The sequence below is a fragment of the Notolepis coatsorum genome (assembly GCF_963971535.1).
Source record: "Notolepis coatsorum genome assembly, chromosome: 2".
NCBI classification, from domain to species: domain Eukaryota; kingdom Metazoa; phylum Chordata; class Actinopteri; order Aulopiformes; family Paralepididae; genus Notolepis; species Notolepis coatsorum.
This window is the reverse complement of record NC_140166.1, coordinates 19,011,639-19,037,493: the sequence shown is the minus strand read 5'-3', so window position 1 is coordinate 19,037,493 and position 25,855 is coordinate 19,011,639. Positions and strand designations below refer to the sequence as shown.

At 43.9% G+C, this 25,855-nt stretch overlaps 1 protein-coding gene across 1 annotated transcript in view; it reads left to right on the top strand.

The window, feature by feature from the left end:
* snapc4 (small nuclear RNA activating complex, polypeptide 4) overlaps window positions 1-25,855 on the top strand; it is a 157,494-nt gene that overhangs the window by 77,877 nt on the left and 53,762 nt on the right. The window contains exons 9-12 of the mRNA XM_084307868.1: window positions 14,993-15,078; window positions 17,558-17,765; window positions 25,084-25,134; window positions 25,263-25,501. Coding sequence (XP_084163994.1) covers window positions 14,993-15,078; window positions 17,558-17,765; window positions 25,084-25,134; window positions 25,263-25,501 — 584 coding nt within the window. The remainder of the gene's footprint in view (window positions 1-14,992; window positions 15,079-17,557; window positions 17,766-25,083; window positions 25,135-25,262; window positions 25,502-25,855) is intronic.

The following is a 25,855-nucleotide window of genomic DNA, read 5'->3' as shown; positions in this document are numbered from 1 at the left end:
TTTCGACTGTCCTAACTGTGATGAGAAGTACGAATGACCTTGACTGAAACTGACTAAACTCCTGCCTTGATCAAATCCATTAATAGCTAAATAGAACTGTGTTGATTAAAAATTGCACAGTGGTGTTTCTAGGGTGCCAGGTGAAATAGGCATGTTGGAATACCATCCACATATTGGCATGAGGACAGTACTTATAGTTTATTAGCACATCTTTTGATGAGTTGGTCCCTCACACGTTAGAAGAACAAGTTACAGGTTGAAAAAACCCTCAGCTCAGAACTAGGCAAAATCTGCATATGGCTCGCTGATAACAAACTATCATTACACATGGGCAAAACAGAGTCCATTCTCTTCGGTTCAAATAACAAACTCAGCAAGACCGACGGCTTCTCAGTTACAGTGGGTGACAATATGGTCACAAGGAAAGAAGATATTACCTACCTGGGTTCCATCCTAGAGGCAAATCTTTCCTGTGACAAAATGGCATCCAATGTAATAAAAAAAGTCAACCAACGAACTAGATTCTTGTACCGGATCTCGTCTCTGGTAAACAAGAATACCCTGAAGACTCTGGCAGGAGCACTCATTCAAGGGTACTACGACTATGCATGCACCTCATGGTACCAAAGCACCTCAAAGGCACTAAAAACAAAATTACAAACATCTCAAAACAATCTGGTCAGACTACTGCTTGACCTTACTCCTAGAACCCACCTCACCCCTGCCCACTTTGACAACCTAGGATGGCTTAGAGTAGACGCAACTTGCAATGGGCCTGGTCTACAAGATACACTACACGACCAAGGTACCCATGTACATGTCAAAATACTTCCCACTTTCAAAAACACTCAAAAAACACCTACGGGAGACTGCAATTCTAAACTGGCCCCTGTAAATGTCCTAACACAACCCCCCCCAATGTACAGTAAATGACCAAGTATAATAATAATAATAACTTCGTTTTATATAGCGCCTTTCGGAGGACCCAAGGTCGCTTTACATGGGGGGGGGGGGGAGATGACAAATTAACAAACATAGTGGACAGACACAACATATACATATAAAGTGAGAAAGTTAGGGGTTGAAGGCCAAGTTGAAGAGGTGGGTTTTGAGCAGTTTTTTAAATGAGTCCAGAGTTGGGGCGGTGCGGAGTTCTGCGGGGAGGGAGTCAATATTCCAATGTACAGTTTTGCTTGTTCAGTTGTACAGTGTCCCCCACCCACTCCTCCTACCCAACCTCCCCCCCCCCCCAACCTCCTCCAATGTACAGTTTCTATGTCAAATGTATATACTCTCTTTTCTGGACTCTTTTCGTATCACAAACAGTACTGTATTTGCAAATCTGGTATGTCATAGATGTAGCAGTACTGTCTATCTGTATGTCATGTTATGATCAATTGAAAATGGGGGACCCTGATGTAAACAAGACGAAAGTCTTTCTCTGGTCTGCATCCCCTTAACAATTGTATGTATTGAGCTGTACTGTACTGTACCCATTCTGCAATCTGTTAATAAACTGTTCAATCAATCAATCAATCTCCCCGTACTGTGGTTTCTTCTCAACCTTGGGGGGAATGGAATTGAGGTACATGAGTGTAGCAGATAAACATGCTCCTTTAAAAAAGTTCACAGTCAAATCAGCCCCATGGATAGATAGTAGCTTAAGGATTTTAATGAATGAGAGAGACATAGCCAAAAAAGCATCAGTGTGTTCCAGTTCTGCTGCGCCAACAATTAGCATTTCAATGGTGTGTTTGTGTGTGTGGGGGTTTAGCCGCATTCCAATGTCACACCTACAGTACATACACAGTATAGTCACTCTACTACCCCCCTGTTGGGATGGAGGGAGAGACAAGACAGACCTGTCATGAATGTCAAGAATCTAGTTCATTGGTTGACTTTTTTTTATTACCTTGGATGCCATTTTGTCACAGGAAAGACGACAAGCACAACACCAGCCTCTGCCACAGCGATGCATGTCAAGCTCTCTCTCGTCTGTTGTGCATTAACGTATTGTGTGTTTATAAGCAAGTATTACACCATATTCAAAACACGGTCCTCTCAAATCACCATGTCCTCCAACACACAACCTAAAGAAGTTTGACATCCAACCACAGTGCAAATGTAACAGTAAAGTGCAATAGTGATATACAATGAACAGGTGATTAAACTCTGTGTAAAATATATAAATTAGTACTACTGAGTAATAGTGCTAATTACTACTCAGATGTATGTATAGAGTTGTAGTATAATACAGTGATAAATGCTTATGTCATAAAGGACAGTTATTAATGTGATACTGCATTTGCACACATTTGTTACACCTGATTTTGTAAGTAAGAGGTCTGGACATGGACATGGTTGCAGCCATTTGTTTTATTATTCATTTCAATTTGGAACGTCACACAACTCAAGCAAAGTAATAACATGGGAGCATGTTCTAGTGTGAGGAAGTGTGCTCTTCTGTCCAGCACCTAGTATTTATCGTTTGGATGCGCATGCTTCTGTAAACCTTGTGCGAGACATGGTTTTAGATCCATCAACTTTAGTATGCTTAATCAAGTGTAGTGCTAATCAGATGGCACAGTCTCTTACATTTCAAATGCATGGGGAGGAAGAGTTTATATCCGACATTTCATTAGGGATGGGAATCGAAAACAGCTCTCGGCGTTGCTACCAGCTTGGCTTGTCGTTCATACTAACACAATTGCCAGTGTTAGGGGTGGGAAAGCTGGTGGGTGGGGATCGGACGTTGTGGACAGCGACTCCTACAGGTCGGTTGGTGCGCCTGTACAGCAGAATCAGGAAGTATCGGGGCCAGCGTGAGCCTCCCACGTGCTACTCCTCGCCACTGAGAGATCGCGCTGTTCAGGTGAAAAGATGCGACAGCTAGGGATGGGTACCGAATTCGGTACTTTTGCGGTACCGAACCGAAACACGTCGGTACTACCGAGTATCGAATCAAGTGAGAAACCGGAAAAAAAATAGAAAAAAAAAAAAAAAAAAATATTTTTTATAATTTTTTTTTTTTACTTTTTTTTTTTTTTTTACTTTTTTCTTTTCATGTCAACGTTCACACGCACAATATATGCTTACCTAGGATTTAACTTGATTCAACAACAAAGCAGTCGGAGCAATGACAAGCCGAAAACTGTCGAAATTGTAGTTATTTGAAGTTTGGATTCTTTTTTTTACGACTGAGGTAGGTAAATAAAATTTCTTGAGACTAAAGTACCGAAAAAAGGTACCGTTGGGTACCGGTATCGATTCACAGGTACCGGTACCGGTATCGGTTCAAATGTGAAAGGTACCCATCCCTAGCGACAGCTGCTTCCTCGTGTACTGGAGGGGACACGTGATGCAAGGCTTGGTCCTCACTGCAGCCGACCAGTGGGAGGCATAGTCTAGCAACGTTCGAGGGGGGACGGGAGAATTGGCGAGGCGAAATTGGGATGGGAGAAAAATTGAAAAATAAGGAGAAAAAGTAAAAAAAAAAAAAAAAGAAAGAACACTCCCTTGGAGAGTTTTCTCTCTCCAGACAGTATCATATCACAGCATGTACGAACAGACTCAGTAGGTTAAAAACCCGCTGAGCTGAGAGACACAAAATGTCACCACCTACCGTCCCTGCAGGAGTGGCAACGCGGCGTCCCGCTTGACTCATCACATCAGGCCTTCTCCAGAGCGAGAAGACTGAACGTCATATCACAACATATGAATAGATTGTAAGGACCCCCGTAGGTATAACGCCGGTCCAATTTTTCCAATTTGAAAAATGGGACCAAGCATCGCCTGCATGCCTCCGGGCTGAACGCCACAGGAAACAGCGGCTTCAGTCTCATTATAAATAATAGAGACGGTGGGGTCACTGAACAAATTTAGCACATCAGACACAGTCACTTTCTTTGAAAAAAGACCCACTGATGAAAAAGGCATAAGACATGCCACCATTTTACCTCCCCACAGGAGAGGTAACATGGCGTCCCGCTGTCGGGCAACATATCAGGCATATTCCCATGGGGGAGATGACTAAAAACGTCATATCACAACACACGTTCAAGGACTCCCGCCACGTGTAACGTCAGTTCCAAGTCTTCAATAGAAAAGATGGAACTATAGGCACCGCTCGCAGTTCTCTGGGCTAAACGCCAGGAGGCAGCGGGTTCAAATCCTATTACAATAATAATAGGACGGTGGGGGGTCAATGGACAAACCTACCATACAACAGTCAGTTAAAAACCCTGTTGATAAAAATACATGCAAAAATGCCTACCACCTAGCTTTTCAACCCCTAGGAGAAAAGGTAATCGTGGTGCACCCATTGTCTGGCACCACATCAGACATGGTAAATGGTTTTCAATCTACCATATATATATATATGCCTAAATCCATAATTCCCTGTTGTCGTGACATAACACGAGTGGGAAGTGTGGACACACTGCATGGCTCCGTGGCGCTTCACCTTTTTCAAAACGGGTGATACAAGGCGCGAGCCAGCATGATATATTGATTGAAAATCATATTTACAATATACCATATACATATATATATATATATATGTCTAAATCCATAATTCCCCGTTGTCGTGACATAACACGAGTGGGGAGTGTGGACACACTGCATGGCCCTGCGGTGCTTCACCTTGTTCAAAACAGGTGATGCAAGGCACGAGCCAGCATGATATATTGATTGAAAATCGTATCAACAGATTGCAGAATGGGTACAATGCAGTACGCCTCAATACACACAATTGTTAGGGGGATGCAGACCAGGGAAAGACATTATAGTCTTATTTACCCCAGTGTACCCCATTTACGATATACCATATATATATATATATATATATATATATATATATATATATCCATCTAAATCAATAATTCCCAGTCGTCGTGACATAACACGAGTGGGGAGTGTGGACACACTGCATGGCCCCGCGGCGCTTCACCTTGTTCAAACAGGTGATGCAGGGTGCGAGCCAGCATGAAATATATTGATTGAAAATCGTATTAACAGATTGCAGAATGGGTACAATGCAGTACGCCTCAATACACACAATTGTTAGGGGGATGCAGACCAGGGAAAGTCATTATAGTCTTATTTACCCCAGTGTACCCCATTTACAATATACCATATATATATATATACTAAGGCTGTCAAAGTTAACGCAGTATTAACGCGTTATCGCCCGATTCTATTAACGCCACTATTTTTTTTAACTCACGATTAACACTTTGATCGCCATCATTAAAATTCATGATTTACCATCCCTTGCCAGCTCTATTTGTCTATGGAGAAGTTCCCCTTCTTTGCAGGGCTATAACCTTTTAAATTCTATTGCTAGATTGCCATTATTATGGCCCATTCAATGTCCTATATGTATTGTTCAGGGTGTATCAACGTTAAACTTTTTCATTCACATATTCATACTAAAATATGGTCTAAAGTATAAGTATGTTTTTATCTTTTTCTGCAGCTTTCTCCAGAACGTGATTTATAGCTCCAAATGCATTATATTGATGATCAAATACAGTTTGGTAGGAATCTGTGCGAGATAAAAAATGTCAACTGGACGTGGTTCTAGGAGTTACTACACGTCATCTGATGTTGACCGGATGGGCGAGGGGGCGTTTATAATTCCGTGGGCAACGTTATACCATTCATCTAATGTGGGTCATATGTTCATCATAGCAGTTAGTATAGAAGATGTTAGAATATAATGTTGAAACTCACCGTGGCTTCCTCGCGCCGATGATCGTGGAACAGAATTTTTTCTATTATGGGATGGAGAAATGCCCGATCTATTTCCAGGTTGTATAATAGTATATATGTCCAAATCATGTTGTTTTTACAAGTTATTTCCACCGATCGATGTTCACTGTGTGAAGACGGAGTCTCTCTAACATTAGTGAGTGCCCGGACCACATATGGAGTGAGCCCTGCCGGGTCAAAGGTTGATTTCCGGTTTCGATCGGCCACCAGATGGCGCTCTTGAACCGCTAGAGAGTTGAGAGGAGATCAGCAGTGTGTCTCAGGGCTCCGAAGGGGAAATATGATTCCGATCACAGATTTTTGAAATATTGATATCAAAGACGAGTTATGGCGTCTTTGGCAGAATGAGCATGGCTAGGAATGACGTGTAAACTCGTCATCGGCGATCATAGTGTTAACTTTTAAGAAAATCTTTTTTATATATACATATATTTTTTATGTATAGTTTCAAGGTGAACGTTAGGAAATGGCTCCTAGAAAATGTCCCAGAGTAACTAAGGAAGGTTCTTGTTTTTAATGTAGTGTAGTCTTAGTGTCTGTAAATTTTGTATATTATATTTGTATATTTTATTAATAATGTTGTATTTTACTTTTTAATTCTATTTTTAGCAATATACTGTAGGCTGATGGTATTTACATAAACATGTATTACACATATTACCATGTGCTGCTGAGACCAAGGACCACAATGGAAATAAGTCTGTGACTTTTTTGTGCTATCTTTGATAATTTTAGGATGCATGACTTGTTGTAACATGTAATGTATTTTAATAATTGTCACAAAAAAAATAAAACGATTGGCGGCCAATAACGAGTATAATCGTCGTTGGCAGTAAAAGTCACCTTTTATTTGACAAAAAGTGATGTTTGGTGAAAGTTAGATTTGCACTTTATTAATCCCAATAGGGAAATTCATTCTTGTTTGATGATCAAGAGGCACCTTTTATTTGTTTTAAGTGAAGTTTGGTGAAAAAGCTAGTTATTGCACTATTAATCCCAATTCATCTTTGTTTGATTAAGAGAGACCTTATATATAATTTAAAAAAAAATTAAGTGAAGATTGGTGAAAGTTAGGTTTGCACTTCAATCCAAATAGGGAAATTCATCTTGGTTTGATAACTTTTTTATGTCAAATAAAAACAAAGCTTATTTGAATGATTTCCTTGGAGTTTCTAGTTTTTAAGAGAAAAGAAATCTATTAAAATCGTAAATCGGATGTGGTGTGAAAAAAATCGAAGATTACATTTTTAGGCCATATCAATCTCTCTCCTTAACTCATTCACCATCAGGGATTAGCCGGGTCCCGTTGTAGCTATATGCCACGCTTTAAATATAGGGCTGCGTCACCTTGTTTGTAGAGCTATATCTATATTCTATATTATAGCTATGGAGACAATACTATAGTAATTTGACAGTGACTTTCTTCCGTCGAACATGCAAAAAAGAGATAATTTCTTCATGCATACGTTTGCGTGTTATCCCGTGGTGAATATAAGTATAGTTTAGGAGTGATCCGGGATAATTCCTGAAAGGCTTAGTTATAGGGCGCTACGTGTATTCTACTATAAGCGTTGGCGTTTCTTGCCTGGACACGCTACTATTTCCAAATCAAATGAATAGGTATTATGTTTCATCATGAATGCATGAAAGGGGGGGGGGGTCATTTTTGTATGCTTTGATGGCCAGTAACGGCATTTGTGTTGAACACTACAGACGCTGATCAGTTGGATCGATATGAAAACATTGTTGGATCAAGCTGAAATTGATGTCAGATAGTCCTTTGGTCGGGGGTATTCCAAAAAGAATATTCCAATTGTCTGATCGCGATTTCCAGTATTGGTGTCCATCTGTTCCCGGACATAATTTGGCACAATTTATGGATCGAGTGTGCCAGATGCGTTTCGAAGTGATCGGATGAAGCGATTTACTCGGCTCCATCTAAATTTAGCGCCCGGAGGGATTTAAATGTAACACACGGTCTGGAACAGGGGTTACTGCACTCTTGATACTGCCACCTAGCTGGATCTGGCCGGTACTGCACCCTCGGGGTCCCAGTATGCCTTTTAGCGGCAATATACAGGTCCGTGACATTGAATAGAATATAAAAATCGAAAAAAAGAAAAACGCACCAAATAATGTATACGTGGTTGGCGTTCAACGGTTGTCGAGCAAACACGTATATAAACGTTGTTGGCGCAGATTGTGTTAACACTTGGACGCCGCAGCGATATGCATGATGTGTTGTTAAAAGCGCGACGCTCTAAAGTATAGGAATACGTGGCGGTGTTTGCAGGGCTATAACTATATTCTATATTATAGCTATGGATACAATACTATGGCCCATTTGACATCGACTATCTATCGTTCAATATGTGTTAAAGAAATATTTTTTTCATCAATACATTCCCGTTTTATACCGTGGTGAATATGACTATAGTTTTAGAATAATCCTGTCTAATCCCAGAAAACGACGCTATGCAGCAATACGTGCAATTCACTAAAACGTTGCCATTTCTCGCCTGTACACGCTACTATTTTGAAATCACATCTATATTATTGGTATTATGTTTCATCAAGAATGCATGAAAGGGTGGGGGGGGGGGTGCTTGACGCCTTTTTACAACGCATCCGTGTTTCCGGGTTCCCGTTTTGCGCTGACATGAGCGGCAATCGTGGGACGGCAAGTTTCTACACTGGTTAAGCTTAGGCACTCTTCGAAGTTGGTTAAGGTTAGAGTTTGTCTTAGAGCATGGTAGGGATGGGAATAGTTGGGAACGGTTCCTACTTGTCCGATGCCTGGAATCGCGTGCCTCCTGTGACTTTCGATTCCCTTATCGCTGCCAGGTTTTCCCGACCGTTTCAAAACAATAACGTTAGCGTTAGCATGTAGCCATGGCAGACTCTATTTGATTCCTTAAGGGCTCGAAATTGCCTGGATTTTGACCATATGCTCCCGAAATGCTCCCGCTGTTTGGCTACTTCTATGTGCAGTGAAAACTACTCTAATGCTTTAGAACCTAGTCCTTGATTTAGTTCAGGGTGAGCTAAGATTAGCCGCGGAGCTAATGCTAGCTAACGTGAGCTAACGCTAGCTAATCAAGCTCACAGAGAGAGATAAACAGCTGACAGCAGGTAGTACAGGTACAAATACAATAAAACAAGGGGTGGGGGCTGTTGTGTAAACCTTGTACTCTTTAGTTCACATATAATAAGAGACGGAGGGTTGACTGTGTTTACTAGTAGGTACCGTGCAACATACAAACAGGTCCGTGTAGCAACACGAGCCCATAGCTTACTGTGTGTGTGTGTGTGTGTGTGTGTTGAACTGTAGTTACATTCAACAGGTCGTTATTCAATAGATTAAATACGTTTTTTGAAGCGTTGATCGTCACCAACGGCACACGTGGAGTAAAATACACATATATTGTGATCGAAGTGAAATCATGGTTGGATCACAGCAGGATTGATACCATATAGGCCTTACCTTCACTAGGATGTACCCCAAAAAGAATATTCCAATTATCTGATTGTGAGTCCCAGTATTGGTATGTCGTGTCTCCAACATAATCCGCCACACATCATGGACCGGGAGCAATTCACGCTTCTCAATCCCATCGGGACAACCGGTCCCCTTGCTCGACCAATAGAAATCCGACCGGAGATCTCTGATCAACCCACAGGCCAAGATATCATGTTTCAAAGGGTGCTCGATACTGCCACCTAGGTGGATGCGGCCGGTATTGCCCATTGGCATTCTCAGAATGATTCCCCATATTAACCCAGATGTCCGTGTGCCTGTAATGAATGAAAATATCGAATAAAAGAAATAACGATGAAAACCCGACTATACTATACTTGGGGGTTTGGCGCCCAAGTTAACCCGACTATCATCGGGTCTGGCGTCCAAAGTGTTAAGAAACTTCCTGTGGGTCCTTCAGACCATTATTCCTTCTCAATGTGGATGTCAAGGTGTTGGTCCTTCAGACCATTATTCCTCAATGTGGATGTCAAGGTGTTGGTCCTTCAGACCATTCGCTGGTTGGACCCCTAATTATTATTATGTATTTCAGGCAGATAATAGTTGTAATGATAATAGTAGTTGTGTATTCCAGGCAGATAATATACTACTACTACTACTACTACTACTACTACTACTACTACTAATAATAATAATAATAATGGATTGGATTTATATAGCGCTCTTCATGACACCCCAGTGACCCCAGAGCGCTTACAGAGTCCATTATTCGTTCATACACAGTCATACCAGTGGTGGTAAGCTACAATTGCAGCCAGAGCTGCCCTGAGGCAGACTCACGGAAGCGTGGCGAATAATCATCGCCTACGGCCCCTCCGACCACCACCAACATTCATTCACATGCATACACATTCATACGAGGCAAGTAGGTTAAGTGTATTGCCCAAGGACACAACGGCAGTGGGATGGTCATGGGCTTGAGCGGGATTCGAACCACCAACCCTTCGATCATTGGATGACCCGCTCTACCCCTGAGCCACGCCGCCCCACTACTACTACTACTACTACTACTACTACTACTACTACTACTACTACTACTACTACTACTACTACTACTACTACTACTACTACTACTACTACTACTACTACTACTACTACTACTACTACTACTACTCCCCCCGGCCACTGCCACTAAGCCTCTTCAACTCATTCAGAACGCAGCGGCCCGCCTGATCTCAAACCTACCGAAGTCGGCCCATGTCACCCCACTTCTTAGGGACCTGCACTGGCTCCCCATTGCTGCACGAATCCGCTTCAAGGCCCTTGACCTAGCATACCGTGCGGCAAAGGGAACTGCTCCCGCCTACCTCCGGTCAATGGTCTCTAACTACACACCCTCAAGACCCCTACGCTCTGCATCTTCTGGCCGCCTCAGACCTACTCCTATCCAAGCTCCGGGAGGGTCATCAAAGAGAAGTCGCCTATTCTCAGTCCTTGCCCCACAATGGTGGAATGAACTACCCACCCCAGTTAGGACAGCCGAAACACGTCCAATCTTTCGCCGTCGACTAAAGACTCACTTCTTCAACCATTATCTGAAAAAAAAAAAAAAAAAAAAAAATCTAACCCTAACTAACCATACTGTCATGCACTTGTCCTAATAAACTAACCTACACTGTAGCACTCAACACTTTGATGAACATTGTTACTCAGCTGATAGAGTTGTGCTCTTCCTGATGGCTTGTCGTACAGAACTTGTAAGTCGCTTTGGATAAAAGCGTCAGCTAAATGACTAAATGTAAATGTAAATGTACTACTACTACTACTACTACTACTACTACTACTACTACTACTACTACTACTACTACTACTACTACTACTACTACTACTACTACTACTACTAATAATAATAATAATAGTTGTGTATTCCAGGCAGGTAATAATTAAAATAATGATTATTATAGTTGTGTTAATAATGATGATAATGAATCATTATTAGATAATAATGTAATTTACTTATAATACAAATAAATGGCTTCCGGTTTGGCGGGGAGTGGGTGAGCAGCTGCAGAACACAGCTCCCGGTCCAAAATTCAAGAAAGGTAATAAAAAGTTATAAAACACGATAAAAAGCAACAACTCGAAGATAAAAGAAAGATGACAAGACCCAGTGCACAAAACTCGAGGAGAAGTGCGAGAAGAGTGACCCCCGACAAAGAAAATACGACTAAGGGAGAGGTACAACACGAGGAGATGACGCAGCAAGTATAACGTTAGGCCACAGCGAGGTCTGGCTGGAGACGGAGCTACAAGCTAACATGGAAGCTAACACGATAAATATGTAAGTTAGCATTCAGATCAGGCTAGAAGCAATACAGGATGCTAACATGCAAATCAACACGCAGGCTGGACTCGAAGCAATACAGAATATTCAGAGGAACATGGAGGCTAATTCAAAAGAAATAAAAACGTTAGACAGCAGCGAAGCTGGAGACGAAGCTACAAGCTAACATGGAAGCTAACACGAAGAATATGCAAGCTAGCATCCGGATCAGGCTAGAAGCAATACAGAATGCTAACGATGCTAACGTGCAAACCAACACGCAGACTGGACTCGATGCAATACAGAATATTCAGAGGAGCATGGAGGCTAGTTCGGGAGGAGTGGAACGGACAACCCCCAAAAGAGGGACAAAGAGATGCTGGATACAACCGGACCAACCGGGACTCGGGCACCGAGGTCGGCCGGACCGTCCGGGAGGCAAGCACGGAGGTCGCCCAGGCCGGCCAGGATGCGAGCATTGAGGCCACACACACCAACCGGGAGCCAAGCGCCGAGATCAACCAGACCAGCCAGGACTCAAAACGAGATCTCGCACACCAAACGGGACTCGAGCACTGAGGTCACACACAATGACCAAGATTCAATACCACATATACATATTATTTGATAGTGAATCGATGTTATGAATCGAGACACACTGCAGATAACACACAGACCACTGGGAATACAGACAAGGTAAACACATTAGTTGGGAAAATTGGGACTTGACTCGGGACATATAATATAAATAACATGTACTAGACTAAACTGTAGACACTAACACACATGACGCACAACTAAGACGGCGGGGAACATGGGGAAAAACATTCGGAGACCTGACCGGGAGCTCTGGAACTGTACTATCTATGAAAGATAAAAAATTTACGAAAATGTTGGACAATAATAGGGACATTGGAGAATCCCCATTGGGGAATCTCCGTCGTTATAGGAGGGGCCCTCTCCAGGAGAGTCTTACCCCTCCAGCCCGCCAACGGGGGTTAAACGGGGTTAAAAAGAATTACCTGGGAAGTGCCAATTGTCTTTATTTTTTTTTCTCTGAGTTATGTTAGAATAGCAGTTGCTTTGAATGTGCACATGGACAATTGTGAAGGACAAGAATTCAAAATGTTGGACAAGAAGAGAGGCTTGGAGAATCTCCTTTGGGGGGGGGGCTTCTTCAACAGGAGAGCTGATTCCCCTACAAACCGCCAACGGGGGAAAGAGTGCTAAACATATGGCTTATTTTATAATTTTTTCTTATTGTGTTGTCAGTGCTATTTTTTCACAAGTGTATATAGTGATATCAGTGACATGGGAGGTACAGAGTTCGGCTAGCTGAGTTCGGTGGGGGGGAATGCCGGGGGGAGGGGCCATCGTTCCGGCGGTTCGACCCGGGGGAGGGGGGGCCTTGCGTGTTGTGGGATCAGAATGGGGGGGGGGGGGGGGGGGGGGGGGTTCCTGGGGCCCTCGGCCGCCGTGGCCCGGGCGGTATGGTCACCGGGCCGGGGGGGCACCGGGCTTGGAGTCGCGGGGGGTCGGGGGACCATTGGGGCGTGGTGCTTAGGCCTTCTGCGGGCCTGGGCTTGGGGTTCTCGTGGGCCGGGGGGCTGGGTGCTCGGCTCTGCGCATGGTGGACCAGGATATGGGGGTGCTCTGTTTCTCAGGGAGGAGGGCGGGAGGGAGGGGTTTCTCTTGTCGGGGTCAGAGCGGCTGAGCTTGGCCCAGTGGGGTCCTGTATGTTGCGGGGTCGGTGGGCGTGGGGTGGGGCTCTCGGTGGCATGGGAGGTAGCAGGCTTGGCTCGTGGGGGGGAAGAATCTGTCCCTCTCCTCTGCTGGGCCTGTCCCAATTAATTCAAGGGACCCGTGTCGCTGGGGGCCCGACTACGCGTGCATCGGCCTAGGATATGGGGGAGTTCTACGGACTTAGCTCACAGGGGGGAATGTCAGGGGGGTAGGGCTGTCCCCGACTAAGGATTTGGATGGCCAGAATTTGCCGTTAGACTTTTTTTTTTTTAAGTATAATATTTTATATATATATATATATTTTTGTATCATTCCATTTGGGCTGTGGGGGGTGCTTAATGTCTGAAGGAGTCGACTGAAGGCTTCTTGTCCTCTGCAAAAGCATGCAATTGGTCCACTGATGGATACATCTTGATATTTGTCTAGTCTAGTGTGTTCATTAGATGGGTGAAATCCTCTTTCAGTGCCTCTGTGCCTGTTTTCATAGGCAGTTAGCCTCTGGTATGCGTGCCATTAGCGTTAGCCACGCTTCTAGGCCTGTTGTAACTTAATAGGCCAGGTTAATGATTATGAGTTATATTTCATATATGTTCATATCGATTATTGTTTACCTTTGAATGAAGAAGTGGAAGTGGAAGAGTGTTTATTCTAGTCAGAGATACTATTATTTACATTAGTCGCCACGTTAGTAGAAATACAAGTCCCAGGATGCCTTGCACCTGCTACCAGCTGCGTCCTTTTAGGGTGATTGAGTTGCCGACGGCAGAGAGCGTTTTATGAATGAAACTGATTAGAACTCAACTGTAATGTAATGTGCGCTGAAGGTTCTATATAAAGTACAGCCTATTGGAATCCGACGTATTGGACAATCTATTCTTTTGGAAAGTAGTTATTCTACAAGGCCTCTTTTCTTTTGGAAAGAATGATAAAAAAAAATTATAAATATTTTTTTATTTATATATTCGACTAAGAGGTTGGCCAGTCGACTACGGCTCCTTTCGACCGATTAGTCGACTAATCGACTAATAGGGGTCAGCCCTACAGGGGGGGGGGGGGGGGGGCATCGTTTCCGCGGTTTGGCCCGGGAGAGTGGGGTCTCGTGGGTTTGTTGTGCGGGGGGTGGGGTGCTTGGTGACATGGGAGGTAGCGGGCTTGGCTCGGTGGGGGGGGGGGGAGTACCACCCCTCGCCCCTCCACTGAGCCTGGCCCAATTAAATTCAAGGGACCCGTGTCGCTGAGTGCTCGGTCCCACGTGGGACGGACCTCGGATGTGGGGGAGCCCGGTTTCTAGGGGTGGATGGCGGGAGGGGGGGGGGGTCCCTCTCATGGGGGTCTGGGAGGCTGAACGCAGCCAAATTCAAGGGGCTGATGTTAATGTACTGTTATGGTATTGATGTCATTGTAGGCATTGTATAAGTGTTGTTTGTCTATAAATGTTAATAAAAACTTAAGTTTAAAAAATAAAAGAATACAAATAATAGTTGTTTTGTGTATTCCAGGCAGATAATATAATAATGATAATAATAATAGTAGTTGTGTATTCCAGGCAGATAATATAGTAATTATAATAATAATAATAGTTGTGTATTCCAGGCACATAATATAATAATAATAGTTGTGTATTCCAGGCAGATAATATAGTAATTGTAATAATAATAATGAGTTGTGTATTCCAGGTAAGTGGGGGAGGATTGCTGCAGAGATCCCACATCGTCGCGACACCCAGTGTCTCGGAGCATGGAAACAGATCACTTCACCAAAGGTAGGTGGCTAACATACATCTTTCATGATTCATCACCCTAGTCGTCCATGAAATTCCGTCGATTTGCATATTCATGATCGACACATCGTATTGTTAATTGTATGTGCCTTTTGCGGTGTAAATGGTAGACGTTCAAAGTCATAACATGCCCAACGTGTAATCTAACTAATGTGCAGTGAATCACGTTCAAAATATAAATATCTTCTCTTTTTTTTTTTTATCCACTTTTTCTCCCATTTTCTATATTTTCTCCCATCCCAAATTCGTATCATCCAATTCAACCCTCCCCTGTCACGAACGCTGTTTCTTGCCTCCCACAAGCCGGCTGCAATGTGGACTAAGTCATACATAGCACAAGTCCCCTCCGGTACTTGAGGTAACAGCAGTCGCATCTTTTCACCTGCGCAGCTCGATCTCTCAGTGTTGAGGAGTAACGCGTGGGAGGCTCACGCTGCCCCCGACACTTCCTGATTCTACTGCGCAGGCGCACCAACCGACCTGTAGGAGTCGCTGTCTACAACGCCCGATCCCCACCCATCAGTTTCCCACCCCCTAATACGGCCAATGTGTATTAGTATGAACGACCAGCTAAACCGAAAGCAATGTGGAGCGCTGGGCTCGAACAGGCGAGCCCAGCGTCTCCGCATTCGTGGCGAGCGTCTTGCCCACTACGCGACGTAGCCGCCAATAAATATCTTCTCTTAAACCACTATTCGTGATTCTGCCTAGAGCCAGGACTCTACAGTGTGCGTTTCGCTTGCATTTGATAACTTCCGTGTTTCACTCCAGCTGGAAGGGAGGGGCTGAGCCTGATACCCCCACCTTACATTTTAGAAGCTATGGCAGCTCTAAAGCCTGCGTTTCACCACAAAGTACCCCAAAATACCCCAAAGTACCACAAAATACCCCAAAGTATACCCCAAAATACCCCCTAAAATACCCCAAAGAACCTCAAAGTTCCCCAAAGTATACCAATACCTCAATGTACCACAAAATACTGGCTCAGAGGTAGAGCAGGTCAACTAATGATCATATGGTCAATTGTTTGGTGGTTTGAATCCCAGCTCCTTCTGTTCACATGCCGAAGTGTCCTTGGGCAAGACCTTGCTCTACCTCTGAGCCAGTATTTTGTGGTACATGGAGTTAGGTAAACTTTGGGTAACTTTGAGGTTCTTTCGGGTATTTCGTGATACGTTGTGGTATTTTAAGGGGTACTCTCGGGTATTTTGGGGTGTACTTTTGGGTATTTTGGGGTATTTTCTGGTACTTTGTGGTGATTAGTAGGACCCGTGATAACTCCTCCTGCGAGTCGCGCTGTTTCTATGTAAGCTCCACGAGCAACGGGTCCAATAAATGCGTCTAACATGCTTTATATCCTCGCCATTACTATATGCCCATCGCGGTTAAAAACCTTAACTAACAGGCACAGGAGAAATCTGTTTCATGGAGTTCTAATAGTGAGGAAAGGGGGGGGGGGGCTCTCCCTCTCTCTTTCTCTCTCTACGTTCAATGATGATCAATGAAGTGGCCAAAAGTTAAAACTATAAAAACGAACTTGATAGTTGATGATAATAAATATTTCACTTCATTAGCAAAAATATAGTAAAATCATTAAGTCTGCTATAAGCTATTCTCCCTCGTGTGAGTGTGCATACATTTACTAATCATTTACTAGAGGCTACTCTTTTTGACATGGATTAGGCTAATTAGCTTTAACAATCCTGATTCCTGAGCCTATTTTATTCAAAAGGAACATATTGATTTAAATATGTATATAGCCTATATAAAATGTTTAATCGTATCTCCTGTGCTGGCACAAGCACTACCATAGCGTGGAGTGGAGAGATGACACACAATACATATAATTCATGGAAATATACTAAAAAGCTATTTATGGCTGGTAAAAATCTCTGGCTGGTAGTTTTTTTTATTTTTATTTTTTATCTAAAGCTAAAAAGGATGAGGATACTCTTCAATATTTTGAATTATATAAAATTGCAAATATAATCAATTGTTGTTGATTAATTTCTGCTAAATTAATGGTTTAGATGAATCAACTAATCGATAAAATAATCAACAGATTAATCGATAACAAAATAATTGTTAGTGACAGCCCTACACACAAGTAGAGCTCATCTACATCCTCATGTGTCTCTGAACCGGGTTTAACATGAGGCTGTCCTTCTGATCAATCTGTCTGTCTGTCTGTCTCTCGGTCTGTCTCCATGTCTGTCTCTCTCTGCCTGTCTGTCTGCCTCTCTCTTTCTCTGTCGGTCTCTCGCTGTCTGTCTGTCTGTCTCTGTCTTTCTGCCTCTCTCTGTCTCTCTCTTTCTCTCTGTCTGTCTGTCTCTCGCTGTCCGTCTGTCTGTCTCCATGTCTGTCTGTCTGTCTCTCGCTGTCTGTCTGTCTGCCTCTCTTTGTCTCTCTGTCTGTCTGTCTCTCGCTGTCTGTCTGCCTGTCTGTCTGTCTCTGTCTGTAGAGAAAGAGCGGCCGTCCCAGGAGGAATTGTACAGGAGGAGCGGGAAAGCGCAGGAAGCAGAGAGCGGTAAAGAGCATCAGGAGGAGACTAGACCGACTGGAGCAGCTGAGTGATGAGGAGGTGGTCTACATGGACAGTGATGAAGAGGAGAAGGTGATGGAGATAGAAGAGGAAGAGGGACAGGTGGAGGAGGGACAGGTGGAGCAGGGTAAGGATGTTAAGGATGTGATAATCCTAGGTTCTTGTCATCAAGTTATTCTTGTGATTCCAGCACTGATTGAAAAAGGTTTTCGTAATTCACTGGGACTAATTCCCTTGACTTCTCACCTCAAGATATCCGAATGAAAATGGGCTCAATGGAAACCACTTGAGTTGAGACAAAATAATAATTTGCAATATCGAGACAGAGGTGCCGGAACACAGAGAGGGTGCGGAACGCGACAGAACCACAGTGCCTGGAGTCAGTGGTGTAGTCGAGTCACTAAATTTCCAGGTCGAGTCACCAAAGCAGAGTCGAGTCAAAGTTGAGTCCCCATTACTGAGTCCAAGTGACATGCAAATAAGAAAAGGTCTACATTAAACATAAATGACACAGTGGTCACCATTTCAAAGGGAGTTTATTTACTTTCAATAGTTTGTTTACATATCGAACATCTAGCAGTGCTCTTGCTGGAATTTGATATAAAATCTGTGTAAGCAAAGTTAGACTTCGCAAGTACTGAACATGAGGGTATCGACGTGAATCTGCATGTAGGTGGAACACACGTGTCTGCCCTTGCACGAAATTAAATAATGTTATGGTATTAAGACTGGTTAGACTGGTTCCGGTCCTACTTGAGTAATAGGACCTTCTCTGTCCAACTCTGTGATCTCACTTCCTCTGTGGCCCCCCTCACCTGCGGGGTGCCCCAAGGCTCGATATTGTGTCCCACTCTCTTCCTCCTATACATACTCCCCCTAGGCCAGATCTTGGCAAAACACAATATCTCATTCCACTGCTTCGCCGATGACGTGCAGGTTTACCTCCCCTTAAAGCCCACCAAAGGGAAGACATCAATAGAACCACTGCTTGACTGCCTGGCAGAAATCAAGTGCTGGATGTCCGAAAACTCCCTGACATTGAACGAAGGGAAAACCGAGGTCATTGTTTTTAATAGTGCCCCCCCGCCCCCCCTCATTGACGCACTTGGTCCCCTGGGCCCAAACCTCTCCACCTCTGTCAGGAACCTCGGGGTCATCTTCAACAGTAATTTTAAATTCGATAGACAGGTCAGCGCCGTAGTGAAAAACAGCTTTTACCACCTTAGACTCCTGGCGAAGACAAAGGCATACCTCTCCCAAAGTAACCTAGAGACGGTGATACATGCCTTTGTTACCACCCGCCTCGACTACTGCAATGCTCTGTACACGGGCATTGACAAGTCCCTCCTCCGCCGCCTACAACTGGTGCAGAACGCAGCCGCGCGCCTCCTCACCAAAACAAGAAAATACGAACACATCAGCCCAGTTTTGGCCTCGCTCCACTGGCTGCCTATTAGCTTCAGGATCGATTTTAAATTAGCACTAAATGTTTTTAAATCATTAAATGGCACGGCTCCCTCCTATCTGTCCGAGCTCCTGCACCGCCACACCCCCCACCGATCCCTCAGATCAGCTGACCAGATGCTATTGGTGGTACCCAGAACCAGGCTCAAAACTAGGGGAGACAGAGCTTTCTCCACCGCAGCGCCTAGACTGTGGAACAGCCTCCCCCTCAGCGTACGGACTGCCCAGACCGTACAGGCTTTTAAATCACTCTTGAAAACCTACCTGTTCTCCTTGGCCTTCCCCCCTACTTAACCACCACTAGACCCCTGGCCCTTCTATCCTCTTTGTTTTACTGTGTCCTACCAGTTTTTATTACTTTCATTGCTTTATTATGTTTTTAATCCTATATCTTGCACCATACTGTTTGTTTTTGTTGCTTTCATTGCTTTGCTATGTTTTTTTTCTTTCTTTTAATCTTATACCTTGCCTCACACTAATTTGTTTTTATCAACTTGCTTGTGAAGCACTTTGGTGTCAGCTGCCGCTGCCTGGAAATGTGCTATACAAATAAAACTGACTTGACTTGACTTGACTATTAACCTGTTAAGCCCTATTTTCTGAAAATCCGCCTAAAAATACATACCTAAGTAAATGGAAGATTGCTCCACTTCTACAAGGTCCATTTGCATGTTCTTGGTATCTAGGGACATCTATGGATCTCATGGAATGTATTCCCAGTGTCAGAAATATGACTATGACTGCTGTTGTGACATGGTTAGGGTCTTTACTCTTGGATACATTTTAAAAAAAAAGAACGCTACTTGTCATACAGTCTGGAGAGATTGATTTATGACGTGATGTCATTTGCGGTCTGCAGATGGACCGCTCAGGCTAAAGAGGTTAATATAGCCAGCAATATCTTATGCTAAATGATTAGGGCCTATTGCATAAAAAATTCATAACTGTATTTATCAATTAACCTCTTACCACGCAACGGCCCGTATACCCACCGGCGTGACACGCCACTTTGGCAACCTCTCGCGGCTCGGGTGTGCATATTATAAATGGCCTTTTCCAGTGTTTAGCATTGTTTCCTAGCAATGGGGGATTATATCAATGTGGTCTGTGTCTCTAATTATCATTTTGACTCATCAGTCTAGTCTCGAGTTCACAAGATCCTCCTTCACTCAACTAAGCCATTCTGATTTTACTGTTTTGCTGACGTGAATAAGGCACTGGTTGTAGTCACCGCCCACAATCAACAATTCGCTCAACAACAGAGCGAGTGGAATTACTTCCTCAAGCGGGTGCCGACAGACAGCAGAGAGCGAGCGAGAGAGAGAGAGGGAGAGGGAGAGAGAGAGAGATAGAGAGAGAGGGACACACACAACCTCCAGACCGCGCGCGTGTAAATGTGTGTGTGTGTGCGCGCGGGGATGGAGCTTCTCCCCCGCAGTCGGGAGCACTTGCATATCACTGTCAAAATATCGTTTCCCACGCGCACACCCATATTCCGATCCATGCAATAATATTCACAGTGGTATATATTGTCATTTGAAACAAGTTACCAATGCATTGTCCCGTGGGATTATGCCCCTCCGCGGCGAAATTAATTAGTATCCCCCTCAATCTTTCTATCTCTTTCTCTGTCTGCCAGTCGCAGACTGTGGGTGACTGTCACTCAAAGCGCTTATGGGCGGAGCCCAGCACAAAACAGCTTGAAATCTTGAAGTGGAAAATGTTTGCTTTAGAGTACTTGATAAAAAATATAAAACAATGAATTTTTTTGAAATATTTTTTTACAGATGTGTTCCATAGACTCACAGGAATTGTGTAAAGTTGCCCAAATAATGAAAGGAATAGCAATGCATGTCCACTTTAATACAATATATATTGCGGAATACATTGGAGTCAATGAGGAAATAGTTTTCTGCAGCCTTTTTTTAAAAATGTTCTTTTATTTATTTTTACCAAAATCGCTCGTAATCACTCATTTCTGAACGGGTTTTTATGAAATTTGGACATGTACTACACAAGACTTCAGGCTATGGACCCAGGGTTTCTTCAGCCTATCCAATCTTTTTGGAACTACTATTTCTGGACTACTAACTACTACAGAAAAACGTGAGTAACAAGTTTTTCTACAACTCAAGTTCAGACCTATGTTACTCTATTTCATTAGCAATAAAAGTGAATTTTCTTTATTGTATCATCTTTCAAAATAGACCAGGCTCATGCATGTGCTATAAGTATAAAGTATAGTATTTTGGTTTGCAAAAAAAGTATGCAGTCCGCAAGTTCAAATAAAATAAATTGCCACTTTTTGGCGCCAGTTAAGAGGTTAACAAGTCCAAGTCCTCATCTGCACCTTCCGAGTCCGAATGCAGTCAATGCTCGAGTCCAAGTCAGAGTCATCAGTACTCAAGTCCAAGTCGAGTCCGAGTCCTGGACTCAAGTACTACAACACTGCCTGGAGTACAGACAAACACCATGTGCAGCACACCGATAGAAAACATTGTTACATGATGCTCGTCATCAATCATTCTTCTTTTCGATCAACACTACTAAGCTGCAGGTTCTGGTTGTTGAAGCAATGTGATCCGAGAAGCCGGTTGTCAAGGACCGCTAGGGTCCTGGTGGTCCGGGACGGAGACACGAGACTATGTTCTCCACGGTGATTGCAAGGTCGTCAGTGGGGAGGATTCAGCCAGTAATTTAAGTAACCATCCATTTTGCTCAGGTTCAGTTTCAAGTGGTTGGTCATCATTCAGGTGGAAATGTTGGACAGGCAGCCATTCAGAGACCCTGGTATCTGAGGGAGGAGAGGAAGAGTTGAGTAGCATCAGCATAGCAGTGGTATGAGAGGTTCAAAGACCCTGGTATCTGAGGGAGGAAAGGAGAGGAAGAGTTGAGTATCATCAGCATAGCAGTGTTATGAGAGGTTCGGAGACCCTGGGATCTGAGGGAGGAAAGGAGAGGAATAGTTGAGTATCATCAGCATAGCAGTGTTATGAGAGGTTCGGAGACCCTGGGATCTGAGGGAGGAAAGGAGAGGAATAGTTGAGTATCATCAGCATAGCAGTGGTATGAGAGGTTCAGAGAGTCTGACCCCTCCTTGTGTTCTGCTCCTGACAAGTCAAGTCAACTCAGCTTTATTTTTATAGCACATTTACAAATGACTAAAAGCCAAACCAAAGTGCTTCACAGGTAGGACATGATAAAAACACATACAATGCAGTAACGAGTAAAAATACAGAAAAAGGTATTGTACATTTAAGAAAGCATGAGCAAGGTGCAATATAAAAGAGACAAGAAATTAGATAAAAAGTCCAGAGTAACAGCAAACGTTATGTACAAGTGGCAGGCTAACTCTGGTCAAAGGCCAGGGAAAAGAGGTGCGCTTTGAGCAGCGATTTAAAAGCCTCTAGGCTCTGTGGAGATCTTACGTTGGGCAGATCTCCTTGTTCTTCTCCTCCTAACAGTCTGACTCCTCCTTGTTGTTCTGCTCCTAACAGTCTGACCCCTCCTTGTTGTTCTGCTCCTAACAGTCTGACCCATCCTTGTTTTCGGCTCCTAACAGTCTGTCTCCTCCTTGTTTTCGGCTCCTAACAGTCTGACTCCTCCTTGTTTTCGGCTCCTAACAGTCTGACCCCTCCTTGTTGTTCTGCTCCTAACAGTCTGACCCCTCCTTGTTGTTCTGTTCCTAACAGTCTGACTCCTCCTTGTTTTCGGCTCCTAACAGTCTGTCTCCTCCTTGTTTTCGGCTCCTAACAGTCTGACTCCTCTTTGTTTTCGGCTCCTAACAGTCTGACCCCTCCTTGTTGTTCTGCTCCTAACAGTCTGACCACTCCTTGTTGTTCTGCTCCTAACAGTCTGACTCCTTGTTTTCGGCTCCTAACAGTCTGTCTCCTCCTTGTTTTCGGCTCCTAACAGTCTGTCTCCTCCTTGTTTTCGGCTCCTAACAGTCTGACCCATCCTTGTTGTTCGGCTTCTAACAGTCTGACTCCTCCTTGTTTTCTGTGTCAGAGGTCCAGCTGAATGAGGTTTCAAGTTCAAGTTTGTTTTTTATTTGTCACATATAACGTACATGTACTTCACACAGTGAAATCCTTGGTTCTGTATTAGCCGCTGTAAAGGAGGAATAACACACACAAAATATACAAACTAAAGTACAACCTAAGTATAATCTAAGTACAGTGAAAGACAATGAGGTACAAATGCAGACTTAATGAGGTACAAAACGTTTAAGGCGCAAGGTGCAAATGCAAATGAGGAATGAATGTAGTGCAAATCTTTTTCATAAATAGATAAATATAATGTAGTGTTAAAGTGTCTAAAGTGAGGGCGGTCGGGTGGCGTAGCGGAGATTGCGCTCGTCACCAATGCAAGAGGCTGCGGTCGTCATACTAACTTGTTTGGCTGAGTTAGGGCGAGGGAAGTCGTGGGTGGTAATCTGGCGTTGTGGACAGCGACGCCTACAGGTCAGGTCTGGGCGCCTGCTCAGCGAAAGGCAGGAAATGGTGAGGGCAGCGTGACCTCCCACACGTTACGCTTCACCAATGAGAGTCCTCGCTGCCAGGTGAAAAAAGAGCCACTGGCTGTCTCCACATGTGTCGGAGGAAGCATGTGGTGGACTTCAGGGTTCCCTTGTACCGACCAGTAGGTGGAACATGCGCACAACAACCAGGTAGGGGAGGGGGGAGAATTGGCATAACGACTAAATTGGGATGGGGAGAAAAAATAGAAAAATCAGGCAGAGAAAAAGAGGATATCACTTTTTTTTTTAAATGTCTAAAGTGAGTGTTAACAAACACATTGTCCGCCATGCATTGTACCCATCCTTGGGCCCAGTCTGCCAGTGCTGTAACCCTATGGAGATGTTTACCTTATTTGCAGGGCTATAACTTTTTAAATATTATAGCTATATCGACATTACTATGGCCCATTCAACATTGGGTATCTATCGTTCCGGATGTAGGAACGTTATACTTTTTCATTCATACATTGTCGTGTTAATACCTTCGAGAATATAAGTATGTTTTTAATCTTTTCTGCTGTAATTCCAAAAACGCTAGTTATAGGCCCAAACGCATATGATAGATTATCGATTGGCGTTTCTTTCCCATACACGCTATATTAAAAAATTCAAATGTATATGATCGGTATACATTATGCTTCATCATGCGTGGAGGAAAGGGGGGGGGGGGGTCGTTTATAATTCCTTGATCATCAGTAACGGCTTTATGTAGTATGGGTGATATATTGATCAGATGGTTTGCAGTGAAATGAATAAACAATCGGGCTGAAAATAACGTTACTGTTCTTTTACCGTGGGCCGATGAGACTGGCGGTGAAAGATCCCAATTATTCGACGGCGATCGCCTAGGTCCATTTCCGGTTTGTATGGCGCAATAAACGCTTACCGATTATTAAGTTTAGAAAGCAATCCATATGTACTATAGTGTCTGTCAGGAGTCCCGTAGCGAGATGTGACTGCCGGAGGAATTTCCTCGATGCACCGATGACACTTCCGGTTTTTGCGAGAGTGTAACTCGCCCGACCATCCACCAGGCGGCGGTATTGAGCCGTTGCAGTCCCATCAAGGATTCCCGTTAGGGCATCTGGGGTTGGGTGGATGAATTATGAATGCCATGGCGAAAACATTTAATATTGATATAAAAAACGACGTACAGCGATGTTGGCGGTCAACGCATGGCGGGCAATAACGCTGAAAAGCGATTTTGGCGACCAATGTGTTAAGGATCTTCTGACTCATTTTGAACTTCCTTAGGTGCCTAAGGAAGTAGAGGCGCTGCCGTGCCTTTTTTATTACACTGTCTGTGTGTGGTCCATGTCAAGTCCTCGGATATGTGGACTCCGAGGTACTTAAAACTGTTCACTCTCTCGACTGGTGCCCCGTCGATGCTGAGGGAGCTGTAGTCCCTAGCCCCCGGCCTCCTAAAATCCACAATCATCTCTTTCGTTTTCCTGATGTTCAGGGAGAGGCTGTTCTCCCGGCACCACAGCGCCAGGTTCTCTACCTCTCCCAGGTAGGCCCTTGCGTCGTTTGCAGAGATCAGGCCCACCACAACTGTGTCGTCAGCAAACTTGATGATTGTGTTGCTGTTGTGCTTTGCCACACAGTCCTGTGTGTAAGGACTGTGAATTAAATCTACAGAGGTGCTATCGGAGGAGGAGGAGGAGGGAGAGTATGTCTTTCCTCCCCTGGAGGCATGGCTTCCTGTGGAGAGGACAAGAGGAGGTGGGATCCTGAAGACCCAGCTGGTAGTGCTGCCCACCCCTCTGACTGGCTCCGCCCAGCGCAAAGCGGCTGTGGTCCGATCTACCATTCTGGACCGCTTTGGACAACATGTAGACACCTTCATAGGGCCAGCCCCACAAGTACTGCATAAGAAGGTAGAAATACACTACTACTACTGCTACTACTACAAGTACTGCTGCTGCTGCTGCTGCTGCTGCTACTACTTATATTATTACTGCTACTACTATTACTACTACTATTGTTGTTGTTATTACTACTTCTACTATTACTAATACTACTACTATTGTTACGACTACTACATCTACAACTACTGCTATTATTATTACTTTGACTACATTACTACTACTACTTTTACTTCTACTATTATTATTATTATTATTGTATTATTATTACTACTACCATAATTACTACTATTACTGTGTGTGTGTGTGTGTGTGTGTGTGTGTGTGTGTGTGTGTGTGTGTGTGTGTGTGTGTGTGTGTGTGTGT